The 13,240-nt window shown below is 37.4% G+C and overlaps 2 protein-coding genes across 3 annotated transcripts in view; both read right to left on the bottom strand.

Annotated features, from left to right (window-relative positions):
* taf3 (TAF3 RNA polymerase II, TATA box binding protein (TBP)-associated facto) overlaps window positions 1-2,999 on the bottom strand; it is a 77,571-nt gene extending 74,572 nt beyond the window's left edge. Inside the window, exons 1-2 of the mRNA XM_088923121.1 lie at window positions 2,635-2,999; window positions 1,006-1,248 (exon numbers count right to left, since the gene is read on the bottom strand). Coding sequence (XP_088779247.1) covers window positions 1,006-1,248; window positions 2,635-2,800 — 409 coding nt within the window. The 5' untranslated portion in view covers window positions 2,801-2,999. The remainder of the gene's footprint in view (window positions 1-1,005; window positions 1,249-2,634) is intronic.
* A 3,134-nt stretch (window positions 3,000-6,133) lies between these two features.
* On the bottom strand, window positions 6,134-13,222 carry atp5f1c (ATP synthase F1 subunit gamma). 2 transcript variants are annotated; one of them, XM_088923999.1, is made up of 9 exons: window positions 13,100-13,222; window positions 12,066-12,100; window positions 11,413-11,544; window positions 10,414-10,618; window positions 9,201-9,344; window positions 9,047-9,111; window positions 8,272-8,427; window positions 7,844-7,940; window positions 6,134-6,269 (listed from the first exon to the last, which is right to left on the bottom strand). In XM_088923999.1, exons 1-9 carry the CDS (start codon window positions 13,138-13,140, stop codon window positions 6,266-6,268), a joined length of 879 nt encoding a protein of 292 aa, XP_088780125.1. In that variant the 5' UTR covers window positions 13,141-13,222; the 3' UTR covers window positions 6,134-6,265. The 2 variants fall into 2 exon arrangements, with proteins under 2 accessions (XP_088780125.1, XP_088780127.1); XM_088924001.1 differs by lacking the exon at window positions 6,134-6,269 and having other exon boundaries at window positions 7,840-7,940; window positions 13,100-13,186.
* Window positions 13,223-13,240: the final 18 nt, after the last annotated feature.

Here is a 13,240-nt window from a genome sequence, read left to right on the forward strand (position 1 = left end):
GACCCGACAATTCTCATCTATAATCGTCAATGGAACACTTATATATAAATATGAAATAACATTTCTTACGCTTTTTATGTGATTGTAGACACATATCTGCCCACACAATAATATAGTGAAAAGCCATTTGGACATCTATGATACAACACTGGACAATTACATTTTAACACGCTTAATTTAATGGGTCTAACTACATAATTGATCTTCGCTGTAGCTTTAGAGTGAACATGTCAGAGTGAGTGGCATTGGTGTACTCCCTGAATCTTTAAACATCAAAATTAATATGTTACAAAATGATTAAAGAAGAAAGGGATTGTATTTCAGGATTTTTAGGGATTTTTCATTAAGAAGCATGTATAATGCACAAAAATAAAAAGGGAGTAGATTTACTGTACATTAAGCACCGTCAAAGAGAATATCTCACTGCACACATGAAACCAGCTGAATTTTAAGTTATTGTAGTTAAAATGTAATAATTCACTTGTCTGGCCACAACTAAATACTCACAGCAGAAACACAGACCTTTTTCGGAAGCTTAAGGAAGGAAAGTTCAGGAACGAATGACAAAAGAACTTTTATCACAAAAACAGCTGAAACTTTAGAATAGTTTGAAGATGTTGCGGAGGTGGAAAATGTTTGGTGTTTTCAAAATCTCTATGACTTTTATAGGAAAGAAGGCACATCTGAATGCTTCAGACAACAAACCTTATATATGTTTTCTGCAATATTTTGACATAAAATTATTTCATAACAATATTCTAATTTCTATTTAAACTAATTATAATATTTATTAATCAAATTTGAAAGCTGGGAATTTTTACAGCATCTAGGAAAAGCTTTCAAAATGAGTTAAGACAACGTCACGATTTTTAAAAATGCAGACCTTTTTGGAAATAGTGCATCTCAGTACAAACCAATCTGCTGAGCATGAAACTAATGCCTCTGGGGGACTGAATGTTACTGGTTTCAATGATTAAAAATATATGGATATATAAATGTTCCCACCTTCTTGTGAGGATACAATGGGAGGCATATAATCAGGAATGTATTCCTTTCTCTCTTCGGCATCCTTGCTGCCAGCCTGGGGGAACTGCAAGATGTTGTTTTTGCTGACAGGAAACAAGGGGATTTGATGTGCAAAGCCCACCGGCTCTAGATTGTGGACATAATCTTCTAGTTCATTCAGGTTCACTCCCAGTAGCTTGAATGCTTGCCCAACGTCATCTAACACAGGATCCGTGCGGCCATCTGAAAGAAGCACAGATAATTATTAAATATGTGTCTGTCATGTGTTTTTTAATGTACTTAAACAGGCAGTGCCTTGATAATTTAACCAGCCTGGAAGAAATGTTCTAAGGAACCTAGGGATACTAGTATGAATTCTAAGGTAAAGCAAAGGTTTGTATCACCTAGTTGCTGATGGTTTCAAGAACAATAACTGCTGATTATCACTGTAATAAAGTCATTATGGTAAAGGAACATGAACTTCATGCAGAGCCAGTGCAATAAAGATACCTAAGCATACTGCCTGGGAAAATCAGTGTATCCTTTATATAAATAAAATCTCAGAAAAGCTTTTGTAACAACTCAGATGTCCAAACTGCAAATCTGTTGATTATTATCAGGTTTTCCTCAAGCATGCAACTTCACTTCCCTCTATTTAACAGAAAAATCATTCAGAACCAAGAGATCGAATTCAGCAAAACAACCACCTGTACACTGCCCATGCCTCATCACATAGAGGCTGGGGAAACTTAACACCTTACCTAAAAAGATAAATTAATAACAATGACAGTAGATAATGTTCGATTTCTGAGATTGTGCTTTTATAAAAGCATGTGGGGGAAAAAAACGGATGTTTTACATTTGGAATACACATGTAAGACAGACCCTTAAAAACAAAATTAAAAACTAAATGGTTTATGAAATGTAGATTCATGTAAGTATAAAGTATAATTTCTATACAATAGGTATAATAACCCAAGTTTATTATTTTTTGACAGGACAAAACAACACTTCCAGCAGCTAATTGTTCAATTATTGTTTCTATAGAACAATAGAATAGAACAATATGCAACAAGGACGGAGAACACCAGGTTAATGTAAGATCTGAGTAAGTTAAATGTGAAAATATTCAGGTGTCATTTCGCACTGGACCCCATTACTGTACATTTACCGTTTTCCGGTTTAAACGAAACTTAATTTAATTTTTTAAACATCATCGTACAATGATGTTACTGCTGACCAGTCAGTCGGTTCCTAAGTGTTTATAGTTCCCTCCCTTTTCTGATGATATCTGATATAGAGGCTCATCGGCTAGCCACACACACCTGTAGGAAACTAACGATGTACTGGCAGAAAGCACCAGAAAAACCACTTGAATAGGAACCCAATCGCTGACTTCTTTGCTTTTGAAGGCCTAAATTTTAATAAAAGTTTTAAAGAATGTTCCCTTTTTACTTGCGACTGCAGAATCTTTGACGGGTTATTCCTTACTGTAAAACAAGTTGGTTCTGTGCTGCTGCTCTACGTTACCACGCACCTCCTGTCATACTAGGCCTCATCAAAAGAAAGCAGGAAGGAGTGGAGTAGTTGCAAAGCGATAGCACTGTAAATCCACCCATAAATACTCACAGAGCTCCGAGTAGCGATGACATCCCCTGGCCAGCTGCTGGATATACCTGTGCAGGACATCAGTGAGGAGGTCGCAAGCCGTGAGCTGGACCGAATCCCAGCCTAGAGCTTGGCAGATCTGCGCCACGGACACTCGCAGCAGCGAGCGAGCATAGCTCTCACACATCCCGCTGGTTCCTTTTAAGGACCTTTAACTTTTCAATTCCCGGTAAGAACGGTGCTTCTTGTCCTCATGATGCATTAAACCCAGAGGAATCAAAACAAAGTCCAGCCAATAAATGTATTGTTGACATCTAAAATAAACCATAGGTTGGCGCTAATGCAGAAGCAGCCATCTTGATTCCACTCACAGACCATTGCCGAGAAAATCGATGAGGTCCGCACATGAGCAGTGAGAAGTTAGACTCGATTTCGCGTCTATCAGCTCGTAAGTCTGAGATGAAGAGCATGCTCGCCTGTAGCCTGTAGCAAAAAAAAACTCGAAGTTGTTATTCATTTTAAAATGAAAACAACAGAACCTACGCAGTCGTGTTATTTTGAATGGCGCATGGTCTTATGAAATATTGTGCGAGTTCCCAATTGTAACAGTACGAAGAAAGGTTTCGTGTGTTTTTAATCGGTAGCATATATTAACCGTTATCTTGTTTCTTTTATCACCGTTGTTAAACTGCTGTTCTTCTAGTACTTAAAAATACACAAAGCCTGTATTTTGTTCTTGTTACTTTTTATTGCGACAACAAACAGCCGGAAGCCGGAGTCTATCCCGGCAAGCAACAGGCACAACTATAGGAAATATAGGCATATAGTAGCACAATATAGGAACATACCCGGGACGGGATGCCAGTCTATTGCAGGGTGCACAGACAAGCACACACTCACGCCAGGGCCAGTTTTCCCAGAAGCCAATTAACCCACCAGAATGCCTTTGGACTGCGGGAGGAAAACCGGAGCATAAGTAGGAAACCCTTGTGAACACGGGAAAGACATAAAGGTCCACGCAGATGGCAGCCCGGGAATTGAACCCATGGCCACAGTGCTGTAACGTAGCAAAGCTAACCAGTGCGCCCCCGTGCCACCGTTATAGCACTTCTAAAATATGATAGTTAAAACACAATTACTAAACATTTTTTACGACCTGACAATAAAATGTTACGATTCCTCGTATTATTAAGTTCATTCAGTCCAATTGTGCAACTAAGAACTCGGCTCTTACATTTTAAACGAGAAAGGAAAAGCAACATACAGTACACACGGTCCATGTGCCAAGTCCAGTAAAGGATCAGCCCGTACTTACAGGATGGCCAGTGTGTCTGCAGTTATTTTCTTCCAACTAAGCTCTTGTTTACTTTAATTTGCTCTTACTGGACCCAGTTAACGACTTCGTTCTGTTTTTCAGGCGCTGCTAAGACACTGAGACAACTTGCAATCACACCATCCATCCAGGACCAGAATTGGACACTCCTAGACCAAAGTTTTTAAGTATCCTTTTTGTTCTTTTAGAAAGCTTTGATTCATTTTTTTGCCCGATACCATTAAGTATTTGTAAAATGGGCTTCAGTGAATTCTGAGATATGGCAAAAGCTCTCATAGCTTGAAATTCAAGTTATTCCATTTGTTAATGTATACATTAACCAGTGTGAAGCATTTTGGCTCCACACAGTTGTTTTATTTGAAATGTTACTTACTACATTAATTAAGCAGATTAAAGCACTTTTTGTCAATTGCTTTTGGGTTTACTCTTGAATACTATTGATTTTTTAGTAATGATGGTATTGTCCCTGTTTCAAGCACAAAGTGATCATTTCTTTTCATAAACAATATGATAAAAATAGTTAATTCATTTATCAATGAAGAAACCTTATACTTTAAAATAGTACATCTGGAAATACTCAAGCAATAACAATATTCTTTGGTGGTATACACCAATATGAAAAGTTCACTATTCCATGATGTAGATCTTCAATATAAGTTATAAAGAGTGGAGGTTTCAATACAGATCCTTGTGGTACACCACCAATCACGTTTTGAGCTTTTACCTCTTACCTGTACTTTTTTGGAGAATTCATATTATGAGGAACTTCAAGTATTGTTAAAATCATCTGGTCAACTTGTATTCATTACTGCTACTGCTAAAGTTCTAACAAGATAAACAAGACCAACTGTTTCTCCTAGAATCATATTGACACAGATGGATGATTATCTAATTAAAATTCCAATAACACTGATAGTAAGAAAAGTAAGACTTATTAATCTATACTTTGTTCAGTTTTTTCACCTTTTGAATAGATAGTTGATCCATCATTGTGTATTTACCACCTTCTTGAGAGACTGCTGATTTTTGTTGATGGGCTATTAATTATTGTTTTGTGTACAATTGGTAGGATACCATCAGGCCCTGGAGATTTCTTTAAATATTTTAAAATACTTTTAACAACTTTCACTTCTATGCTAATATTTAATATAGAACATTTTTTCTTCAGTCTGCAGTATGTTCTTAAAGTTTTCGCTGAACAATGGGGGGAAATATTAGCCCTTTTAATCTATTATCACCTCTGGGGGACAGTTCTTTTACTGTTGCAATACAAAAACAAAATTTTAGTATACTGTACCTTATTCTCTCTCTACCTAATATCCTTTTCACTTGTGCTCCCCTTTTTTAAAATCTTTGAGTTTGTTTCATATGGAATTTGTGGCATTTTATTCTATTCCTAGTAGCACATACTGTATCCTTCATGATTAACCTCTCTCCTTAGCAATTCAACTTCACTACTCAGCTTAAACACAAAAAGTAACCTTAAATTTGATATTCTTATAATATTAGGATTTAAAAAAATAACTGCAATGATACAAAAAGGTTCACTATAACAGTATACTCATACAGTATAACAGTAGTATACAAGTTATCACTAATACTATACAGCTCTTGGGTCCCGAGTTCTAATTCTAATTCTACTGTAGGGCATCTTCTGCTTGGAGTTTGCATATCCTCCCCAGGCTATGCTCCAGTTCTCCCCTACATTCCTGCAACCTGCTGGCATCTCTAAATTGCCCCCACCCCCCCAAAAAAAAATTGCTCTTTGTATTATTGAACAAATACTGTTCTTTTTTAAAGTCAATAAACACTCATACATCAGACGACTTTGACTTATGAGATTTGAGATTTTGGTATAGGTACCATTAAAATAGGTTAATTTTGCATTAAACAGCATGGGAAGAGGCAGAAATGTGCATTGTAGATCTAGCTGCAAAACAGTGAAAAAGCTTCTCAGTCTAACACTGGACGCAGCCAACTCAAACTAAGGGTTTGCAGACTTTCCTACTATACTTTATTTAAAATTTAGTAAATGCGGCTCATTTTCAAAATGTTTAAAAACAAGAAATGGGTTATTTTCCATTGCAGTATTGATCTATACTTTAATGTTTTCACAATTTGTAGAACACAATTTATTTTTGCTTTTGTGTAAAACGCAAATTATCAAAGAAAAAAAAACAATTACAATTCTGTGTAAGATGTTTATTCGAAGATATTTTACAAACAGAGGATAGTTTCACGAATACTTGACAGAACTGACGATTCTCAGCGTGGACACCAGAACCTTACTGAAACTTGATAATAGCTGGTCTTCCATGTTTATCTATAAAGAAAACATAAAACTGGTTATAACAAAAGTGCAATGTATATTACATCTGTTGATTGCTATGGAATGAAAATAAAACAGGTTGTCTAAATGAACTAGATCCACAGGCAGAACAAAGCACTAACTACTAACAGCTGAAGTAGATTTAGGCATAAAGCATATGTAATAAATCTTTAATCTCTAAAAGGTGAAAATGCCAAGCTACAAAGGAGATTCAAAACCATACATGTCTTCCAAAAATATTTAATTAGGGAACAAACTAACATGAAAATCACAATATCTAGTCTAAGGCACGTTACCTCGGTTTTGGTTCTGATAAAACCACACTTCAATCTCTGAAAACATGCCAGAAATAAATCAGAACAAAGGATCAGTTGAAATAAAGAGTAGCCTTTAAACTACATCTTTAACAAAGGATTAAATCCTAATTGAAGTCTGGCCTCAGGAAATGGTACTTCACTAAGTAGTAATACTCATTGATTTCTTCACTGACTAGACGGGGAAACCCTACAAAAATGTTGCAATTCAAAGCCTGTGTCTGCCAGTACATAAACATTATTTGAAGCCATCACATTGACACGCCTAATTTAGGTATTCGGAATTAGTTGCCACTTCACGTGAGACAGGAACATCCAGGAGTGTTAAGAGTACATTGTTGTCCACTGATGATTTAACAGGGATCATATTCATATTCCAAAAACATAAGATTTTATGATTTTATGATCATGTCTTTGTTTAAAATGCAGGTTCGCATTCTCTTAGCTCGGTGATATTCAAACCCATTCCTGATGTGCTCTAGTTCACCAGGTTTTACAGGTCAATGAGTCCAGACTGGAATAAAATCCAAAGACATGGTGGCTCTCCAGGACTAAGAGTGAATATCAGTGCCTTGGCTCAGGGGACCTCCATCCTGGTCCTGGAGGTCCAAGCACCTGCTAGACTTTGTTCCAGTCAAAGCCCCATTTCACAATTGAACCTGAATCAGGATTCACTTGAAATGCTTTACTGTTTGTTTTCAACTCTTAAACATGTTGATGTTTGATTTGTAACAACTGCAGTTCTTAAGGACAATTAAATTACTGAATGGACAAAAAAAAACAGACCAAAAAATTATCAATATGAAATACACGTGCAGGGCATCATAACATAACATCATTAGCCCTATACAATTTCTTGCATTAGGAATTCGTCTTTATGCATACCCCAGCTTGCTCTCCATGAGACACACGGACAGGGAGAGAAGCTTGGGGTCAGAGCGCAGGGTCAGTCATTGTACAGCGCCCCTGGAGCAGTTGGGGTTAAGGGCCTTGCTCAGGGACCTAACAGAGTAGGATTCCTCTGCTGGCTGCGGGATTTGAACCGGCAACCTTCCAGCCACAGGCGCAGATCCTTAGCCACAGAGCCACCGCTCCACCCCCCAATGGCAATGGCGATGGCGATGAAGACTATTTATGAAGATAATTACAAGTCAAAATGACTTATGAACATTTTATGGCAACTAGATTTTGATGCCAACTCTAACCAAATGCAACAGGGGAAGATTATGAAAGTGAACACAGTTTTTTACTTACAGAGCAGCAGCACCAGAGATGATCTCAATAAGTTCCTTGGTGATGACAGCTTGACGGGTGCGGTTGAAAGTAAGCGTCAGCTTGTCAATCATCTCGGCTGCAAAGAACAGAGCGAAAGATCTTTAACAAAATCACACCTTCAGATATTACATCATTAAGAGAATCCCTTTTGAAGAAGTCAGAAGTCTTAAATTGCTCAAATAGATCAGCTAAGATTGTGTCAATCGGTTTAAAAAAATGTGTTTTACAAGATTTGGTTCAGAATATAATCATACAGAGAGGTTTAAAAACTTGACATTACTCAGACATTACAAAAATAGTGTTAGTTTGCAGAAGACTGGACTATTGTAAAAGGCAAACTCAGAAAGCTCTTTCATAAATTCTGAAAGTCTAAAATGCGTTTTAAAATAAAAATATACAAATCATACAAGCATTCTTGCTAGCACTGTCCATAGCAGTCATCCTAGCACTCTGCTCGCTGGTGGTTGACTCCTTCAAGCTGAAGTAAATGATATTGGTCAGAGCAAACTCCTGGTAGTTTCGCAGAACATCTGCATCAATGTCATCATAGACACCAATGTTTTCTGAAAGGACCAAAAATTAACACATTATACACAGGCTTAATGCATCCATCTGTTGTTTCATTAATATAGATTTTAATGTAATTCTGATCATGTGGTGGAAATGTTCCAGATAACTCACAAGATACACATAATAGTAAGTATATCCCATTTCATTTAATCAAAACATTTGTTATGTAAATGCAAAGTGTTTTTTTTCTCTGAATAACTTGCATGGGAAATCCAAACCAATGGTGTTAAGAAACTGCAGAGAAGGTATTTATGAAAATAAAAATCCTAATTTTATGTTTATAATAGGCATTCATGCAATGTGTTTCTTTGTGAAGAAAATAAAATTCTGTGTTCAAGTTAACGTAATGGCACTGATCATTTTTCAAAATAATTTTCTCTTTTATAGTGGAACACAGAAGCCAGCAACTTTATCACTGTGTGCCTGTTAGCATATACCTATTAGGTAATGCACCTGGGATTTCAACAAAATGAGCTGCTGGAGAATTCCTGAACTGCTTCTACTTGCAAGCAAATAGCACCTTTGCTCATCATCACACTGCTTCATTACCAACAAAAACTTAATAATAAACAGTATATTTGTAAAAAGAATCCTTCTCATTGGATAACATACCTGAATTGGCAACGGTGTCAAGGGAGAACAAAGGCTTTTCCTCGGTCCTGTACGAAATAACAGACCTAAGAAAAAACAAAAGAAGCCGTTTTAAATGCAACTTGATGCTGAAAGCTCCAACGTGCGAGTTTAAAATGAGGTTCTGGATTCTTACCTGAATCGGTTGAAAATGATGGAGCCTTGGTCAAATTCAAATCCGGAATCGAGCAGCTCGGTGGCAATGGTGGCAGCATCCCCAAAAGTGGGAGGTTTGCGTCCTACTTCCTTGCAATTGAGTAAGAAGTGCTTTCCATGGGTCCTGCCAAGTAAAGTTCAAGTACCTTTATTGCCATTTGCACGAACAGTGCATTGGAAATCTTACACGGTTTCTCTCAGTCAGAAAACATAAAGACAAAAGGGTAAACACACAGACTATGTGCAGGACACTATATACACAAACTGAAAAAAGACTATACACAACCTGTACACACTATTATGCAAAAAAAAATTCACACAAGAAGAATGGCTCCTAAGTTACACATGATAAAAGACATTGTGTCTACGGAGCTGAGGTAGATATGGGCCTCCTATATGTTATGCCGGTTGGCACTGTCCTTGGGAAGAAACTGTTCATAAACCTGTTCCTTCGGGTCTTAATGCTCTCTTGCCCAAGACACCGAAGGTTATGTTTAGCGTCTCGCCAGGTAAACAGACTTTGGCTAGGGTGGAGTGGGTCTTTGAGGATATTGTGAGCCTTGCTCCTGCAGCTGGCTGTACCGAGATTCTCCAGCAAAGCAAGTTCTGTTCCAATGATATGTTTTGGCTGTTCTTATCGCTCTCTGGAGAATGTGTTTGTACTTCTGAGTAGCACCGCCGAACCACACTGTAATACCTCCAGTCACAATGCTCTCAATGGCACAATGGTACAAACTAACCAGTGCTTTTTTGTGAGTGCCACACTCCTCTTTAGGCACCTCAGAAAGTACAGACACTGCTGGGCTTTCTTCACAATTGCACTAATATTCTCTGCCCAGCTCAGCGTATTGGTAATATGTAGGCTACGAAACTATATATAAAGTACAAATGAGTGCAATTGTAAAAAAAAAAAACACATAAAAAAAGTTTCCCCTAGGGGACAACAAAAGTTATTGATTTACAAGAAAGTACATTATGAACTTTTCTTTTAAGGGCAGTACTTAATACAAAGTTGGTATCGGCTTTCAATATTTTGTCTGTCTTCACTTCAATAAAAGTGAAAAATAAAATGGCCAGGACTCAAGAAAAGCAATTTAAAAAAAAACAGCGTGCAGCAACAACAGACATTTGTTATGAATGACTAAAGTCAATTACAAGATCAGTTAACGGGACTATCATAAAGTAGGGATTACCTTTGAAGGATACCTCTCAGCTTGTCCCCAACACTAACCACCATGACCTCCTTCCCGGCGCTGGTCAGACTGGCGATTTCAGTCTTCATGGCCTTCGCAATGCTGGAGTGAATAGCACCACACAGACCACGGTCGGAAGAAACTCCAATAATGACGTGCTTATTCTTGTCTTCTGGAGCCTTGATCTCGGCCTTTTCATACAGAGCTGGAAAAATATCAGAGTCACTACTAAAGCTTGGCAGATAGTTATTACAGTCACCAAAAAGCCTGTTTATCCCCCTTAAACATCTTAACTGTCCCAACCTATCTATTTTCTAATCACTTTATTTAATTCAGGATCACAGGGGAGCCAGAGCACATCCCGACAAGCAACAGGCACAAGGCTGGGTACACTCTGGATGGGATGCCAGTCCATCACTGGTAACAATGGTTACCACTGACTCAGACACACATGCTCACACCAGGGCCAAATTTCCCAGAAGCCAATTAACCTACCATTATGTCTTTTGATGTGGGAGGCAACCAGAGCACCTGGAGGTAACCCATGTGAACACAAGAACATAAAAACTCCACACAGATAGCATCCCAGGTCTGGAACTGAATCTAGGGCCCCATCTCAACAAGGCAGCAATGCTAACCACTGTACCACCATGCCAGCCCATCTGAAGTTATAAAATAACTCAATAGAAGTATAGATTATTTTCCCACATAAGCAGAGAAAATTATGTGGCAAGTGCTTTACAGAAGTGTAAGTAAAAGCCCTCAGCGTCTTTGTCTTTAAATCTGGTTTTCTACAATGTAAAATCTTTCTTGAATAATAATGCACTATTTTTAAAAAGACATTAATATATAATTTTATAATTTTTAAAAATCTGCTTTTAAAATAACACAAACAGCATTTTTTCTGAAAGACTAGCTTCCATTGTGGCAAATATCTAAATTAATATATTGGGCAGTTTGTGACACCCTGTGACAAACTCCTGGAAACTAATAACATACCCAGGGCCCCAGTTCCATAAACACGTGCAGGTTTCAAAGATCTCTCAGCCCTTGAATATTTTGCTGCAGCAACCATTTTCATGGATTTGGTGATCTTCTGGATGTTCTTGATGGACTTCAGGCGAATGGTGACTAGAAAAAAATATTTACACTAAGGACAATTGCATGAGATTTTTAAAAAGGTTTTAATCATTTCAACTGATCACTGCATGGAAACAGGCTAGTATTTAAAAAAGTGACAAAAGTACGGTTACGTTTCATATCCCACTGCACCAATGTTTGAAAAATATTATTTACTTAATTTCTGGCTACAAGGAATAGTCATCTTAGTATTTTCTGTCCACTGAACAGGGCGATTAATGCATGTGAGAAATTAAGACAGTCTTTTCTCTTAGGTTTTAGTCACAGAATTTTTCCACAATTTCAATGCATTTCCAACCTTTTCCCTTGGCAAAGTCTCATAATTCACATTTATTCAAGGGTTATCTTTAGGAGTTTATATGCCTTGCTTTACATTTCACACTTGTCAGATCTTTACTAACCTAATGATGCAGACCTGAAATCAGCTAATCATGAACGACTAAAATCCACTAAGACAATGAGCAAAATGTCCAAATAACAGGATAAAATACACTTTATTAAACAATACTTACTGTCCTTCAGTGTAGCCATGTTCCTGACTTGGCCACTGCAAGAGAAGCTAATATTAGTCAGTAATATTTGAAATGATTCATTTATAACATTACGATTCAGTGCACCTTTGGCATGCAAAACAGATTCAAAAGGTAGTCTGTGGAAATTACAGGATGTACTTTTTACACAGTGGGTTACAGGAGGGTGGAACAAGCTACACAGCCACTGTGTTGAAGGTGATATCCAGCCGTTTGTTTGAAAAAAAGCTGAGGTATGATCCACAGATCAAATAGCTACTAAAAATCAAAATGCCTATATATATATGCCAAATGGCCCACTCATGTTTGTAAACTTGTAATGTTCTTGATTTCAATTTTATGTAATTGCTCCTGTCATTTATATTACTTATGATAGTTAAATAGTATAGCCACATCAAATTTAATATTTCTTAAATAACTGCACCACAAACAAGTTCTCTAGATCAATGCTAACAACTTTTTAATCACCCTGTAAAACAGTATAGCACAGGCTCAAATAGGAATTTCAGTTCAGGCGGTTTTAACAACTGACACTAATGATCGCCTTATAGATGTTAACTGTCACAATGACAAAAGAACAATACATAGTAAAACATAATTTTTTAATATGTCTGATGTTTGCTTGAAACATATTCTCAATAATGCAATGAATGTCCTGTTCGTCTTGGAGAAGTGACATTGAGAGCTATATCATTACCGCAGTAAGCGTTTATGTAACGGCGAAGTTTCGAATCATCATGAGGTGTTGTGCAAATGCAAATTTAAAGAGCAGAAAATACTAACACTGGGTAAGATATGAATAAAGATTTAAATGTTTCTTACAATGAATCTCGCTTAATAGCATGAACTTGGCCGCCCTACAAAAAAACTGCCCAGGCCTACCGGTAAAATAGTGCCAAGCAAGATCTGACTCTACGGAACAGCACAAAATCTGACTCGTGCTCAAGCATAAAATAACCAACCGCACATTAATAGATATCGTTTTGGATTTAACCCTGCAATTAGATTCACGTTACCATTGTGGCTGAAAAACCAGAACGCTGGCTCTCGCGAACATGGTGACACCAACGAAGGTCAATCTCCACTCACTGCGCACGCGTAAACTTCACTTTCCGCAGAACAAGTCAAACAAAATCCACGTCACATGGTCCAACTCA

The sequence above is a fragment of the Atractosteus spatula genome, chromosome 8 (genome assembly GCF_055471065.1).
Source record: "Atractosteus spatula isolate fAtrSpa1 chromosome 8, fAtrSpa1.hap1, whole genome shotgun sequence".
NCBI classification, from domain to species: Eukaryota; Metazoa; Chordata; class Actinopteri; order Semionotiformes; family Lepisosteidae; genus Atractosteus; species Atractosteus spatula.